The sequence below is a fragment of the Pelophylax lessonae genome (assembly GCF_965119305.1).
Source record: "Pelophylax lessonae genome assembly, chromosome: 10".
Classification (NCBI taxonomy): Eukaryota; Metazoa; Chordata; class Amphibia; order Anura; family Ranidae; genus Pelophylax; species Pelophylax lessonae.
This window is the reverse complement of record NC_138777.1, coordinates 145756288-145773113: the sequence shown is the minus strand read 5'-3', so window position 1 is coordinate 145773113 and position 16826 is coordinate 145756288. Positions and strand designations below refer to the sequence as shown.

Sequence of the window (16826 nt, the reverse complement as noted above, 5' to 3'; positions counted from 1 at the left end):
TTTTTTTCCAGATAGGTAATGACTGATGGCATGAAGTCCATTGCAATATTCACTGTATTTGTATACATTTAGGTGCGATTTTTACCTGGATCTCTTCAATGCTGTGCACAATAAACATGTCCTGCAGATCCTCTATTGCTCCATCCATCCAGTTATTGAATGGAGCAGCTCTTTTAGCAAACTCCAAGTAGAGCTGGTCAATAGTTTCAAGGAGCTTCTCAACACGCTATAAAATACCAAACACATACTAATTTATTACTTTTTCCAGACTTTGTATCTGCATAAGCAAACATAATAATCTCAACATATTTTGTAACTATGGATAAATGTAATTTTTTTTTTTTTACCTCAAGAGCATCTCTTCTTTTCTGTGTGAGAGTGCCTAGAGTGTCCCACTGGTCACAGATTGCCTGACAGCGGCTATTAACAGTGGCGGCATCATGGTAATCAAGTTCACTGTAGAAAAAAAAATTAAATTTTAATGAGTGACTAGGCAAAAGTACAAATGACATATATTTTGTCAACAGAGTAAACGGCAATTTTTCGGCGCCCTGTCTGTAACATACTTTTATTTATTATGTTGATGTAAGCAATAGATCCTGTTTATTTCATACATCCTTTAACAGGGTGACGCTTTTAATTCTGCAGTGCAATCAGCAGCATTATAGACAGGTCACTTTTAATAGACATGTCGTTTTTGGGTGGACTTTAAATAGGCAATAAAGTAAAGTCAAACTGCAGCTAACCTGTTTAAAATACTTAAAGCAGGTTTTATCTACAGTTACACTGAGTGAAGGGGATGGTAATATTGATAAACTTAAGGAAAATAACATATGGTCCTGATATACTGGGGTTAATTGGGTTTATTTACTAAATGAAAATAAAGTGTTCACCTTGCAATGTAAGTTACACTACCTTGTCGGGGAAGTTGTAATGTGTAAAGTAATGAATAAGTGATGCTTGGTAGACACCATCATTCAGTCATTTGCAAGCAAAAATTCAGGTTTTTTTTTTCAACTTTCCTTACATGTGACTAGGTATTCTGTGCAAAGTGCAATTTTACTAGATTCACTAAGTTTTGGGAAAACTAGTTCAGTTGAACCAATAAAAAAAAAGAAAACTAATAGAAAACCTCCATAAACACAAAGCTGCACTATAGTGTCAAAAAGTATTGGCATACCTGCCTTTACATGCACATGAACTTTAAAGGCATCCCAGTCTTAGTCCGTCAAGTTCCTCCACCCTAAACTCGCTATTCCATGTCTTTATGGACCTTGTTTTGTGCACTGGTCCAAATCATTTGGTGGAGGGGGGATTATAGTGTGGGGTTGTTTTTCAGTGGTTGGGCTTGGCTCCTTAGTTCCAGTGAAGGGAACTCTTAAGGTGTCAGCATACCAAGACATTTTGGACAATTTCATGCTCCCAACTTTGTGGGAACAGTTTTGGGATGGCCCCTTCCTGTTCAAACATGACTGCGCACCAGTGCACAAAGCAAGGTCCATGAAGACATAGATGAGTGAGTTTGGGGTGGAGGAACATGACTGGCCTGCACAGAGTCCTGACCTCAACTCAAGAGAATACCTTTGGGATAAATTAGAGCGGAGACTGTGAGCCTTCTTGTCCAACATCAGTGCCTGACCTCACAAATGTGCTTCTGGAAAAATGGTCAAACATTCCCAAAGACACACTACTAAACCTTGTGGGCAGCCTTCCCAGAAGAGTTGTTATAGCTGCAAAGGGTGGGCCAACTCAATATTGAACCCTAAGGACTAAGACTGGGATGCCATTAAAAATCATGTGCATATAAAGGCATGTGTCCCAATAATTTTGAGAATATAGTTTACATCCACAGTTGCTCCAGAGGAAGGCAAAAAAAAACACGCAGGATCCAGTTTGTTCCGGTGGCAGAAAAATAATTCCTTCCTGATCCCCAAGGAGGCAATTGGATATTCCCTGGATACACTTCAGTTGTATTTTGTAACTTTAAGAATGCATTAAGCTCTTTTTTTAAATAGTCTACTGAACTGCCTTAGTTATTGAAGGTGTATATTTCATATTTTCACAGCTCTTACTGTGAAGTAGCCTTTGTGTATGTGGAAGTTAAATCTCTTTTCCTCCAGGCAGTGTCCCCCTTGTCCTCTGTAATGACCTGAAAGTGAATAACTGGACACCAAGTTCACTATATAGACCACATATGTATTTTTACATGGTGATCATATCCCTCCTAATCTTTCCTCATAGCTGAGCTCCTCCATGTCTTTTATCATTTTGGTTGTCCTTCTCTACACTCTCTCCAGTTCTCTGATATCCTTTTTGTAAAAAGTCAAAACTGAACTGCATATTCCAGATGAGGTCTTATTAATAATTTGTGCAGGGACAAAATATGTCTCTCTCTTTCTCTTTCAATCTCTTTGGAGTTTATACCTCTTATAATACGAAATAGGAAAGTATTTTGCTAGCTTTAGAAACTGCAGCTTGGCATTGCATGCTATTATTAAGTCTATGATCTACTAGAACATCAAGATCCTTCTCAACCATTGACTCCCCCAGTTGATCTCCTCCTAGAATTTATGATACATGCATGTTTTTAGCCCACAGGTGCACGGACTTACATTTATCAACACTGAACCTCATTTGCCATATAGTTGCCCAAATAAATAGTTCATTAAGTTTAGCTTGTAAGTTGGACATCCTGTAAAGATGCATAATACACTCACTTCAGTTCCTGGGCAATAGCAGCGATCTGCTCTACACGGTCCTGGTGGGCAGCAAGGTCACTCTCAAATGCTTCGTGTTTGCGTACCAAGGCACGGATCTCCATTAGAGAAGCTGATTCATAATCTCTCTGGGACAGCAGTTCCTCCTTTCCTGTATTGTGCACAAAGCACAGAGATTAGTAAACATCTTCAAAATGCACCCCTTTCTTTTTTTTTTCAAAATAATTTTATTGAATATAAATGTTAAGTATAAAGCATTTTCATGCATAACAATCAGAATTTTTCCAACGTTTTCATAGAAAATGGTATGAAAATGTACATATAAGTGTGGTCATCTTGAGCTCTCCTGGTGCTAACAATTTTTTTTAACTGGTACAAAATAGGTCAAAGCAGTTTTGATCGTACATTAGGTGTATCCATACGGTGTTAACCAGTAGTGAACTTTTAATAACAAAAACAATAAGGAGTCTTTTTGTCTGAGATTAAGGGAATTCGTGAGAATGATTTCCTCTGATTGGGGATAATTAAAATTGGTATGGTAGCTGTAATGAATGATAGAGTGGAGTCGTATTCCAGTTGCTCTAATATGAGCATCTGTCTGACGATAACCACTGATAAGATGAAGAAATATTATGTGAAATAAGATGGTGTAGGTGGAAGCTGTGGTGGAGGAGGACGAGGTAGCCAACACTGGTTTTTGTTTTAAATTTTATTTTTTTAAATTAGGGTACACCCCAAAAGAGCGAGAAAGATTAAAAAATACAACAATAGCTGGGTAAGGCCGGTATACATGTCTATTCTGCACAAGGTACTGACAAGTCCTGTGGGATCCATACCTGGTTCATTTTAATGAACGTGAGCTTGTCCACATTGGCTCTGGACAGGCGGCTGCGCTTGTCTGTGATAACACCCCCTGCCGTGCTAAATACACGTTCAGATAATACACTGGCTGCAGGGCAGGCCAGCACCTCCAAGGCATAAAGGGCAAACTCAGGCCATGTGCCCAATTTGGAGACCCAGAAGTTGAAGGGGGCAGACCCGTTATTCAGTACGTGTAGGCACGTGCACACATACTGCTCCACCATGTTGGTGAAATGCTGCCTCAAGCTAAGACGTTCCATATCAGCTGGTGGTGCTGGTTGTTGTGGCTAGCTGACAAATCTTTTCCACATTTCGGCTATGCTAACCCTGCATTCTGAATTGCTGGTGGTGAACTGGCTGCGTTGGCGACCTCTTCCTCCTCCTCTGCCTTCGCCTTGTGCTTCCACTGTGCCCCCGCTGTCAGGTGGGAATGCCACCAGCAGTGCATCTACCAGCGTGCTCTTGTACTTGTGCATCTTACAATGATGCTCCAGCGAGGGAATTAAGGATGGTACGTTGTCCTTGTAACGGGGATCCAGCAGCGTGGCCACCCAGTAATCAGCACAAGTTAGAATGTGGGCAACTCGGCAGTCGTTGCGGAGACACTGCAGAATGTAATCGCTCATGTGTGCCACGTTGCCCAGAGGCAACGAAAACCTGTCCTCTGTGGGAGGTGTATTGTCTGTGTCCTCTGTATCTCCTCAGCCACGCACCAGTAATGGCCATGAGCTGGTCTGGTGCCACCCTGCTGTGAACATGGTTCCTCCTCCTCCATCTCCTCATCCTCCACCTGGTCATCCTCCAGAACTGTGCCCTTGCTCGACAATTGTGTACCTGGCGTTTGTGAGTGCAGGAACCCACCCTCGGAGCCACTTGTGAATGACTGCCCTGAAAGCCTTGGAAATGATCCCTCTTCCTCCTCCTCCTCCTCCTGTGCCACATCCTCTTCCATCATCGCCCAAAGCCTTTTTTCAAGGAGGCATAGAAGTGGGATAGTAATGCTGAGAATGGCGTCATCGGCACTGGCCATGTTGGTGGAGTACTTGAAACAGCGCAACAAGGCACACAGGTTTCGCATGGAGGCCCAGTTATTGGTGGTGAAGTGGTGCTGTTCCGCAGAGCGACTCACGTGTGCGTGCTGCAGCTGCAACTCCACCAGCATGTGCACCTCTGCCAGCATGTGCAAGGTGGAGTTCCACCATGTGGGCACGTCACATATGAGGAGGTGAGCGGGAAGGCCGAAGTTACGCTGCATCGCTGACAGGCGAGCAGCAGCAGAGTGAGAACGCCGAAAGTAAGCACAGACGGCCCGCACTTTCTGCAGCAGCTCTGACATATCGGGGTCATTTTTAAGGAACCTCTGCACCACCAAATTCAGCACATTTGCCAGGAAAGGGAAGTGCATCAAACTGGCTAGGACCAGAGCTGCTACGAGATTTTGCCCATTATCGCACACCACCAGGCCGGGCTTGAGGCTCACTGGCACCAACCACTCATCGGTCTGTTGTTCAATGGCCCTCCAAAACTCCTGCACGGTGTGGGTTTTTTTCCCCAAACAGGCAAGTTTTAAAACTGCCTGCTGTCGTTTACCCCTGACTGTGCTGAAGTTGGCGGTGAAGGTGTTACGCTGATGAGGAGGTGGTAGAGGACGAGGAAGCGAAGTAGGAGGAGTTAGCAACAGGAGGCAAACCGAAGCGCCCTGCAATCCTCGGTGGTGGAAGGATATTCGCCAAACTGCTATCCGCCTCAGGCCCAGCCGCCACTGCATTTACCCAGTGTGCTGTTAGTGAGATTTAACGTCCCTGACCGTGCTTACTGGTCCACATATCCGTAATTAGGTGGACCTTGCTACAGATGGCGTTGCGCAGTGCACACCTGATTTTGTCCCCCACTTGGTTGTGCAGGTAAGGGATGGCTCGCCTGGAAAAGTAGTGGCGGCTGGGCACGTCGTACTGTGGGACAGCCACCGCCATAAGGCTTTTAAAACTCTGCGTCTCCACCAGACGGAATGAAAGCATTTCAAAGGCCAGGAATTTTGAAATTCTTGCATTCATGGCCAGGGATTGTGGGTGGGTAGGGGGGGTACTTCCTCTTCCGCTCCAGTGTTTGGGAGATAGAGAGATGAACGCTTCCATGGGACACTGTGGAGATGGTTGGTGACCCAGATGGTGGTCTTGCTGGCAGATCCTCTGTTTTCGGGGTGGCAAGTGCCACTGTCACTACAGAGGTGGATGAAGAGGCTGAGACTGCAGCAGAAGAGGAAGCAGGACGAGCCAGAGACCTTTCTTGGTTTTTGAAGTGTCTACTCCACTGCAGCTCATGCTTTGCACTTAGATGCCTGGTCATGCAGGTTGTGCTCAGGTTGAGAGCGTTTATGCCTTGCTTCAGGCTCTGATTGCACAGCATGCAAACCACTTGTGTCTTGTCATCAGCACATCGTCTGAAGAACTGCCACGCTAGGGAACTCCTTGGAGCTGGCATTGGTGTGCTCGCTCTCTTGTTGCGTTGGGCAGTAGCAAGCGTACTGTCTATGGGACAGCGGCTCCGCTTTTGCACCCTGCTCCTTCTTCTGTGCTGGTGGCTCTGTGTGACAGCCACCTCTTCCTCCAAACTACACAGGTGACCTGCATGACGTTGATTCCATGTGGGGTCGAGGACCTCATCGTCCTCCACATCATCTTCCACCCAGTCTTCACCCCTCCTTGTCGGTCTGCACAATTCCGAAAGCCGCAGCAGTTGGCACCTGTGTTTTGTCATCATCCGAGACGTGCTGCGATGGTTCTCCCATGTACTCATCTTGAAACATAACTGGTTGGGCATCGGTGCACTCAATCTATTCCACTTCTGGGGCAGGGCTAGGTGGATGACCCTAGGAAACACTGCTAACAGAGTCATCAAAAAGCAGAAGAGACTGCTGCATGACTTGGGGCTCAGACTGCTTGGCTGATTTGCAAGGGGTTGAGGTGAAAGACTGATGGACATCGGCTGCAGGTGCCAACTCTGATCTTTCAGCAGGAGACTGGGTGGGAGACAATGTGAAGAAAATGGAGGCACTGTCAGCAACCCAAACTACTATCGCCTGTACTTGTTCTGGCCTCAACATACACTGACCAAATACCGCTGCAGGTTCTGTCACCTACTCGCACCTGAGGAAGGTGTTTCACTTGTGGGTGTAGCTGCCATAGATCAACCACGTCCTCTCCCTGCAACAGGAGCTCCCCCAGCAGCACCACGACCGGGGCCACGTTCCTTATTTGACGTTCTCCTCATATTTCTCAAATTTAGGATCTTGCCCTAAATGGGTGTTTTTTGAATAGCAGAATAGAAAAACAGTATCTAAAGGGTGTATCTCATATGTACAGATACAGACTAGGAGGCAATTTAAGATTTTTCCTCTAAATGGGTGTTTTTTAAATAGCAGAATAGAACAACAGTATGTAAAGGGTTTATCTCACAATGACAGATGCAGCAAAGGCTGCAATATTAAGTATTTTGCCCAAAAAGGGTGTTTTTTAAAAGACAGAAAATTATAGCTGTATTTGTAGCTTAAATTGCACACTGTCTAATGCGGCAGAGGCCCCAGATGGAGGGTATTGCCAAAAATGGGTGTTCTTTCAAAGCCTTAAAATTATTGAAGTATTTCAAGCTTGTTTTTATCATAGATGCAGCAAGGGCTGTAAAATTCTGTATTTTCCCCAAAAAAGGGTGTTTTTTTACTAACAGAATATGACAGCAGGGTTATCCCTTGAATTTGACACGTACACATGCAGCAAGGGCAATAAAATTGTGTATTTTAGCCCAGTGTTTTAAAAAACCCAGAAAGTTATAGCTATATTTATAGCTTAAAATGCACACTGACTAATGCGGCAGAGGCCCCAGATGGAGGGTATTGACAAAAAAAATGGGTGTTTTTTCAAAGCCTGAAAATTATTGAAGTATTTCAAGCTTGGATTTGAATGTCACAAAAGCACATATGCAGTGCTGGTGCACCGAGCTTGCATAAAATGGCCGTCGCCGCCCACCTAACTAACAGATGGATAAAAGTTATTTTTCTATGTCACTGGGCTCAGGGCAGGGTAAAAAGTTTGTGCACTGCACCCACACAACAAAATCTATGTAGATCGCTGAATTCTTCTGAGTAAAGATTCTGTCCTCCTATTCTCTCCTTCAAAGCAGCAGCCGCAGCCTTTCCCTACACTAGTTAGAGCTACGTGACTCCAGCTTATATAGAGGCTGGGTCACACGCTGCACTGGCCAATCACAGCAAAGCAATTAGTAGGCATGGCTGTGATGGCTTCTAAGGGCAGACGAGTTAAACGCTTGTTGATTGGCTGCCCTGCAGCTTTTTAAAACGCGCCATTAAATTGGCGAACACCGAACTCGAACATACAGTAAGATTTTGGGTTCGGGTTTTAATGTTTGGGTTCGCTCAACCCTAGTCGTGGTGAGAGCCATGGTGCCGTGTGTAGCGGTAGGGAAGAAAGAGAATTTTCCAGTTTGACCCAATCATTGCCTTGGCTATGTAGGGTCCAGTCTACCACTCTAGAGAGATGGCAGGCCCAGTAATATTTCTTAGGGTCCGGCAGACCAATGCCGCCCTTGAGTTTGGGCTTTGTTAGGAGATCAGCGGGTATTCTAGGACGTTTTTGGTTCCACTAGAATCTCACACACAGTTGTTTATATGCTTAAAAAAAGTTGATGGAATTTTTATGGGGATTGTTTGAAGGATGTATAGGATATGAGGGAGGATATTAATCTTTATAATATAACGCTCCTTTCTAACCAATGACGCAACAAAGCTCTTAATTCACTCCCTTGTCATCTCTCCCCTTGACTACTGCAGCTCTGTTCTCATTGGCTTACCTCTACATAGGCTATCCCCCTTCAGTCCATCATGAATGCTGCAGCCAGACTCATCCACGTTTCCACCTTACCAATCGTTCAGTGTCTGCCACTCCTCTCTGTCAATCCCTCCACTAGCTTCTGCTCACCCAACAAATTGAATTAAGAATACTAACAACTTACAAAGCCATCCACAACTTTACTCCCGGCTACATCAACTAGCCTAGTATCAAAATACCAACCTAATCGTTCTCTTCCTTCCTCTCAAAACCTCCTGCTCTCTAGCTCCCTCGTCACCTCCTCCCATGCTCGCCTCCTGGACTCTCTTTACCCCAATCTGTCTGACCATCTCCTACTCTATTAACTTTTAGACAATCCCTGAAAACCCTCTTCTTCATAGAAGCATATCCTACCCACACCTAGCCACTGTATTTTAATTTTCTCCATCAGCTTACTCCCCACAGTTATCGCCTTTTGTTTCACTTGACCCTCCCTTCTAGATCTGTAAAAAAAATACCAATAAGCGTATATTGATTGGTTTGTGCAAAGGTTATAGCATCTACAAACTCCTTATATGGAAGAAGAAGATAGCTTGGAAGGAAGATAGCGTTTGTGATTTCAGTTCAATTCACAGTGTTACAAATACACTGCATTTCTGGTAAGATAAACAGGATTTTTTTTTTGTATTTGCTGAAAATGTTCTTAGTCTGAAATAGGGAAAGCTAATTAAACCTAAGGATATCAACACTGCAATACACTACAGTATTGTTTTTGGATTTGTTTTTGGACCCTTAAAAGAATTATCTGGATTTAAAGAACGTGGCCTTTCTATGTTTTCTATTGTCCACAAAATACAGAAATTAAAAGCATGAAATTGCATGCAGGTGGGAGTCAAATATCCTTCTTTATGCCTTATTTTTGGTTGAATAATTTCCATAAACATAGTTTTGTTCTTCTGCAGGAAACTGTAAAATTTCTTCTGATGAGCAGTGAAACCTTACGATCAGTGTGATAAAGTTGAACATTGTAGTTGGATATAGCTGGCTGAAAGGTCATAAGCATGGTTTCTTGCTTCTTCAGGAAGTTGCAACGTTTTTTCTGAAGAGCAGTGAAATCTCACTATCAGTGATGTTAAAGTTGAACATTATAGTTGGATATAGCATCATTATATCAATTTGATTAAAAAGCTATTGTTAGATTAACACTCTGTTCCTACCTCTGGTCCACGACTCATGGAGAGAAGCCTTTTGCTTAAATTTCTCTGCCAGATGTTCCAGTCTTTCCAGTCTCCTTATTTCCAGTAAAAGCCACTCTTCATAACCCTTCTCCACTTGCTCTAGACCTTTCCAAGCATTGGCAATATCCTATGGCAAAAAAAATTAGTGAGAACTAAAAGTAATGGAAACAAATACATCATATTAAATAAATTTCTTGTTTTCAGAGCCAGGGTGGTCAGAGTCTATTTTTAGAACCCCAGGTAGAAATTACTCACTTTTATTTTGCTCCAGGTGCTTACTAGAAGCTTTGGAATTTGTTGGGTTTCTACATCTTATATAAAAAATAAAGTACAAAGCAAAATTTTTTATGGCATGTTATGTATCAGGATTATCCTGGAACTTAGAAGCTGCAAAGTTAGAAATGCAGCCATTAGTGTGCATTTTGGCTATGGCTACGGAAAATATTTGAGGTTAAGATTTGAGCTTCCCAGAAATGTACTGCAGGACATTTTTTGCTACCTTTTGTATACATTGTTGCATTTAAATGAGGTTTCAGTGATAAATACCTAAACATATGCTGACTTAGGTGTTCTGGTAACATAAGGGTTGATTTACTAAAAGCAAAAAGACTGCATTTTGCAAAGTGTATTTGCACTCTGCAAGTGCAGTTTCTCTAGAGCTTAGTAAATGAGGAAAAACAGTTTGCAAAGAATACCCAATCATGTGCAATGAGAATTTTATAAAAACAGCATTTTTGCTTGTACATAATTAGATGATGGAAGCCAGCATAGCTTCTGCTCATTTACTAAGCTCTGGAGCAACTGCATTTTGCAAAGTACACAGTCGATTTGCCTTTAGTAAAAACTATTGTGTGCATGTCTTTTGGTGCTCTTTGTTTGTTTTGAATGCACATTTCACATCTTAACCACTTTACGTCTGCTCACAGTAATATTACTGCGGCAGAGTGGCTCGTTATCGTCTGACGACGTAGTACTACGTCGTCAGACACTCCCCCTTCTGGGCGGCGCTTGCGCGCCGCCGGAGGCTCGCTCCCGCTGTTTTCATTCACAGCGGGAGTCGGGCCAGGGGAGGAGCAGCGGCGATCGCCGCTGCTCTTACCCGATCGTCGGGGATCGAGTCTGGAGATCCGCCCGCTGTGTGTAAACACAGCGGGCGGATCTCCATAGTGACAGGGAGTGACAGATCGGACTGTTCAGCATAGCTGGACATCCGATCTGTCCTTGTGTCACTCAGTCACCTCCCCCCCTACACGTCAGTAAGCACCAGGCATACATTAACCCCTCCCTCTCCAATAAAATTAACCCCTTCCCTGCCAGTGTCATTTTTACAGTAACAGTGCATATATATAGCACTGATTACTGTAGTAATGTCACTGGTACCCCCAAAAGTGTCAAAAATGTCAGTCAAGGGTCCGATCTGTCCGCCGCAATGTCGCAGTCCCGCAAAAAAAATCGCAGATCGCCGCCATTACGCGTTAAAAAAAAAAACACCAAAAATGACAGAAATCTTTCCCTTTGTTAGTAAACACAATAACTTTTGCGCAAACCAATCAAAATATGCTTATTGCGATTTTTTTTACCAAACATATGTAGCATAAAACAAATTGGCCAAAAATTTTTAAAAAAATTGGTTTTTACATCTTTTTTGGGGGGAATTTCATATAAAAAAATGTTAAAAATATTGTTATTTTTTCAAAATAAACGCTCTTTTTTTGTTTATAGCGCAAAAAGTAAAAATCGCACAGGTGATCAAATACCACCAAAAGAAAGCTCTGTTTGTGGGAAAAAAAGGACGTAAATTTCGTTTGGGTACGGCGTCGCACGACCGCGCAATTGTCAGTTGAAGTCGCACAGCGCCGAATCGCAAAAAGTGGCCTGGACGGAAGACAGCAAAATCCTCCGGTGGTAAAGTGGTTAACCTCCTCCCACCCGGCCAATTCATATAAACGGCTGAGTGGGAGCTTTCTCCTTCTGAGTGGATGTTTCTGAACGTCCTTCGCGTGGCCCTGTGCATTTGCAGCTGCGAGCTACGTGATCTCAGTGTGCCTGTGTCCCTAGGACACAACGCAAAGCCGTTCAGCAGGAGGGCTCTCTGATTGGCCCTCTTGATCACATGATGGCTGTGTCCAATCACAGCCGTCATGTAGAGTCAACACACCCATTGTAACAGTGATTGGCTCTGCTTCTCCTCACACAGTGAGGAGAAGGAGAGCGGATCTCTGCTGCCAGTCGGGGATCAGTGAGTATTGAGCTGTTTTACTGCTTTTTACTCACTGATCACCCAGCTAGGGGGATCCGTGAGTAAAAAGGGGTGCAGAAACAAGCATTGTTAATTATATATTCGTCTATACAGAGCAACATGGTTGGATAGCTATGGGGACACTGTCGACCACACTAGCTTTGGTACTACAAAAATTTAGCAAATGTTACATGTCAATGTATTTTGATGTGCATTTTGATGTTCTATGCACACTGCAAACTGGGACTGCAGCTCATGCATAGAACATACAGTAAGTGTATGCTTTTGAAGATCGGGAAGAAAATTGCAATCACTGGGTGCAAATGCATGAGAACCCACTATGCAGAGGTACCATACATATTCAGAGTGATTTCTGCCTGCTATTGTGCATTTCCTTTCAATACTCTAGGCCACATGTGTCAAAAACAAGGCCTGCGGGCTGAATCCAGCCCACCAGGCCATTTCATGTGGCCCCTTGCACCTCTTCTGTAGCTGTGGCACCCCATTCCTACCTTGCAGTCTGAACTGTGCTTCTCTATGTAGCCACAGAGAGGCTCCTCCCCCCCCCCCCATCACACACACCTCGTTTCCACCTTTCCTGGTCTCAGCATTTAGCAGTCTCCGGCAGCTGACTGCAGCCCTTCTCTTGTCCTCCTTCAAACCTTGCACTTTCTGCTTTCCAGCTCTGCCCCAGCTTTTTCCTGGCAGCAGCATAAGGTAAAGGGGGTGGCACTGTGGTGTAAAGGAGGGTGGACGACTCGAGATTTCTGTTGGTGGAGGAGCACTTGACATCTAATGTAAGGGGAAGTGGGGTGCTCTGGACATCCAGTCTTGCAGACACAACTGGCCCTTTGAGAGCAACCATAACGCTGATGCAGCCCGCAATAAAATTGAGTTTGACACCCCTGCTCTAAGTATTGACAAGGTAATTATAGCCCTTTCTAAAGTCTTCTCTGTAGTCTCTATGTTTAGCAGTTTCAAGGAGGAAATGATGAGTATAGCATGTAGCATTACTGCTGTTGTTAATACTTACAGACACCATCTTGCCCTCAGATGGCATGAATGCAGGGCGGTTGCTTAGTCTCAGTTTGGTTTGCAGAGTGTTGAAGTTGATCTCCAGCTGGCACTTCTCCTGAACACGGGGTGGCTTGTGTACCCTTCTGTAGTCCCTGAAGTCCTCTAGTTTTTTCTGCATGGCACTCATAGCTTTTTCAGGGGTTTTGTTTTCGAGCCAGGGAATAGTGCGGCGAATCCATTCCAGAAGCTGTGAAAATGTAAGGGCAGTTTATTCAGCACTGTATAAGCAATATACCAGTCTGCAAGAACTGCAATTTTGGCAAAATAAAGTACATATTGCACATTAATAAACTATATTTACGTGTAAATTTAATTATAAGTACATTTAAGGTATCTATCCAAGTAAATGATAGAATAGCCAATTATAGGATATATCACATTGAATTCATGCATGATTACATACTAACCTCACTGGCTAACTTCTCATATTCTTCCATCAACTTCTCATTCTCTTGGTTCACAGCAAGGACTTTGCAGATCCTATTAGCTGCAGTCTCAGCCTGTAAAAACAGTTTACATTTCAGTGGAGCTTTGCACTATGCTTCACAACCAATAGCAACAAAAAAACATGCAAATACATGGAAAAAGTGTGCTCTGACCTTTGACTCATTTACATTCATTTCCTAATATTGCCTACTTATGGTTTTTATGACTTAATGTTTGGAAACAGCAAGCAATTTTTCTGATTGTCTGACCTTCAAAATTAAATTTCATGTATTGATTTTAAGCTGCCCATCTTTTGAAAATCAGTCATTTATTGACAAGCTATGCTGCTTACCAAAACCATCCGTACACAAAAGAAAATATAATAAATACTGGTTCATGTTCCAAGATGCAGTGTATTTTGAGTTTTCAGTTGTATAAAGTAGCTTTGCCTATATATCATTTGTTCTTTAATTTTTATGTGTTGATATCTGATTGTGCACAAAGTATGCATACCTTTGTCTATAGTTGAGAAACATCAGAGAAATGTAATATACAGTTACAGTGGTTAGCACTAGTTCCCTGTAGACCACTGGTGGGTCCCTCCGGGATATTATCTTACAAAGTGTGCATGTTATCCCTATTTTTGTGTGGGTTACATTTAGTGCTCTCAAATTTACCACAGAGTGGAGTGAGGGTGTGTGCAGTACTATTATGGAAATGTAAGGTTGTATGGGGTAAAAACTGTTGTAAAGCTTTTTTTTGGCAATGGCTAATTATCCGTAATCTCATGGAGATATGTAACTAAAGGACCCTGTCCCAAGTCTTTCAAAATCTATACTCTTACAGTGAGTCACCCTGCCTTGGCATTTGCTTATTTTGTTCCTTTTAATAATCAGAAGAATGAAGATTTGTATATGTTACCTGCTCAGCACCGGCAAAGGCATGGTAGAAGCAGGACACATAGGTCATAATTGCCTTTTCATCTGGCTTGGGTGTGTTTACAATATCTGCAGAAAGGGACAATAAATTGTAATGGAAGTTCACTAATTCTTTTACTCGTTTTTTTCACGTCTCTGCTCAGTATCTGTTACACACCTTCTGCGTCCAACATCTTAGGGATATCCAGGTACTTTTCTGCTACATCAAAGGCTGTGTTGAGGTTACCAATGGGGTCATCCTGTAGATATCGGTTAAAAAAATGAATTTTAGACAGATAAATGGTGTTTAGTACAACCTATATTTACCTTACATTTTGCAGAAAAAAAAAGTTTTAAATATTTTATAGACTTTCCAGAGTTTAGTATTTAGAGCACTATAACAAAATAGTTGTAAATCTAAACCCTAACAATGAACTTTTGTTATTTGCTCCCTTTAAAGTTGATAATTTCCTGTTCTCTTTGCATGTGGCGCACTCTCTCTATATAGACTACAGAACACTCCCCCCTTTTTTTTGAAGAAGTGGTGGGGAGGGGGGCGGGTAAGGGTTGCATGAGCAAACCTTGGTCACCCATCACCCTGCTGCTAGTTCCCCAGTTTTTTAAGTCCATGGACCACTTTTAGTAGGTTCTCACCACTGCAAACAGACAGTGTGTCTCACTTTATACGTTTCATTATTACCAAGAAAAACTGTGCACTGGATAGTAGGATTATAATCCTTGCTGTGTGCCAAGCCAGCTTACTGTTGCCACCAACTGATGCTATTACAGTGCCTTGAAAAAGTATTCATACCCTTGAAATTTTCCACATTTTGTCATGTTACAACCAAAAACATAAATGTATTTTATTGGAATTTTATGTGATAGACCAGCAGAAAGTGCCACATAATTGTGAAGTGGAAGGAAAATGATAAATGGTTTTCACGTTTAATTACAAATAAAAATCTGAAAAGTGTGGCGTGCATTAATTTTCAGCCCTCCTGAGTCAATACTTTGTAGAACCACCTTTCGCTGCAATTACAGCTGCAAGTCTTTTTGGGAATGTCTCTACCAGCTTTGCACATCTACAGAGGGAAATTTGTGCCATTCTTCTTTCCAAAATAACTCAACTCTGTCAGATTGGATAGAGAGCGTCTGAACAGGAATTTTCAAGTCTTGCCACAGATTCTCAATTGGATTTAGGTCTGGACTTTGGCTGGGCCATTCTAACACATGAATATGCTTTTATCTAAACGATTCCATTGTAGCTCTAGTTGTATAATTAGGGTCATTTGTCCTGCTGGAAGGTGAACCTCCACCCCAGTCTCAAGTCTTTTGCAGACTCTAACAGGTTTTCTCCTAAGATTGCCCTGTATTTGGCTGCATTCATCTTCCCATCAACTCTGACCAGCTCCCCTGTGCCTGCTGAAGAAAAGCATTTCCACAACATGATGCTGCCCTCACTGTAGGGTGGGGTGGGGATGGTGTGTTCAGGGTGATGTGCAGTGTGCATCCTCCGCCACACATAGCGTTCTGCTTATAGGCCAAAAAGTTCAACTTTGGTCTCATCTGACCAGAGCACCTTCTTCCAAATGTTTACTGTGTGGTCGCCCCCCCCATGGCTTCTCGCAAACTGCAAGTGGGTTTACTTTTGCCTTTCTTTCAACAATGGCTTTCTTCTTGCCACTCTTCCATAAAGGTCATATTTGTGGAGTACATGACTAGTAGTTGTCCTGTGGACAGATTCTCCCACCTGAGCTGTGGATCTCTGCAGCTCCTCCATGGGCCTCTTGGCTGTTTCTCTGAATAATCCTCTCCTTGCCCGGCCTGTCAGTTTAGGTGGACGGCCATATCTTGGTAGGTTTGCAGTTGTGCCATACTCTTTCCATTTTCGGATGATGGATTAAACAGTGCTCTGTGAGATGTTCAAAGCTTGTGATATTTTTGTTATAACCTAACCCTACTTTAAACTTCTCCACATCTTTTTCCCTAAACGGTCTGGTGTGTTCCTTGGTCTTCATGATGCTGTTTGTTCACTAAGGTTCTCTAACAAACCTCTAAAGGGCTTCACAGAACAGCTGTATTTATACTGAGATTAAATTACACAGAGGTGGACTCTATTTACTAATTGGGTGACTTCTGAAGGCAATAGGTTAAACTAGATTTTAGTTAGGGGTATCAGAGTAAAAGGGGCTGAATACAAATGCACACCACAGTTTTCTGATATTTATTTGTAAAACATTTTTAAAACCATTTATCATTTTCCTTCCACTTTACAATTATGTGCCACTATGTATTGGTTTACCACATGAAATCCCAATAAAATAAAGTTACGATTTTGGTTGTAACATGACAAATTGTGGAAAATTGCTGGAGGTATGAATACTTTTTCAAGGCACTGTAGCTGGTATCTATCACTCCGCCAGCCAGGCCTGTCATTGGCTGTGGGCAGTGGACAGAACTATAATCTTCGCATTGGCAAATGCTACCAGCTACTGCCCAAGCGCATAAAA

At 42.9% G+C, this 16826-nt stretch overlaps 1 protein-coding gene across 1 annotated transcript in view; it reads right to left on the bottom strand.

Moving 5' to 3' along the window:
* Positions 1 to 16826, bottom strand: part of ACTN3 (actinin alpha 3) — a 137116-nt gene that overhangs the window by 14948 nt on the left and 105342 nt on the right. The window contains exons 7-14 of the mRNA XM_082270221.1: positions 14495 to 14576; positions 14321 to 14406; positions 13381 to 13473; positions 12930 to 13160; positions 9637 to 9784; positions 2718 to 2868; positions 348 to 456; positions 86 to 226 (exon numbers count right to left, since the gene is read on the bottom strand). Coding sequence (XP_082126347.1) covers positions 86 to 226; positions 348 to 456; positions 2718 to 2868; positions 9637 to 9784; positions 12930 to 13160; positions 13381 to 13473; positions 14321 to 14406; positions 14495 to 14576 — 1041 coding nt within the window. The remainder of the gene's footprint in view (positions 1 to 85; positions 227 to 347; positions 457 to 2717; positions 2869 to 9636; positions 9785 to 12929; positions 13161 to 13380; positions 13474 to 14320; positions 14407 to 14494; positions 14577 to 16826) is intronic.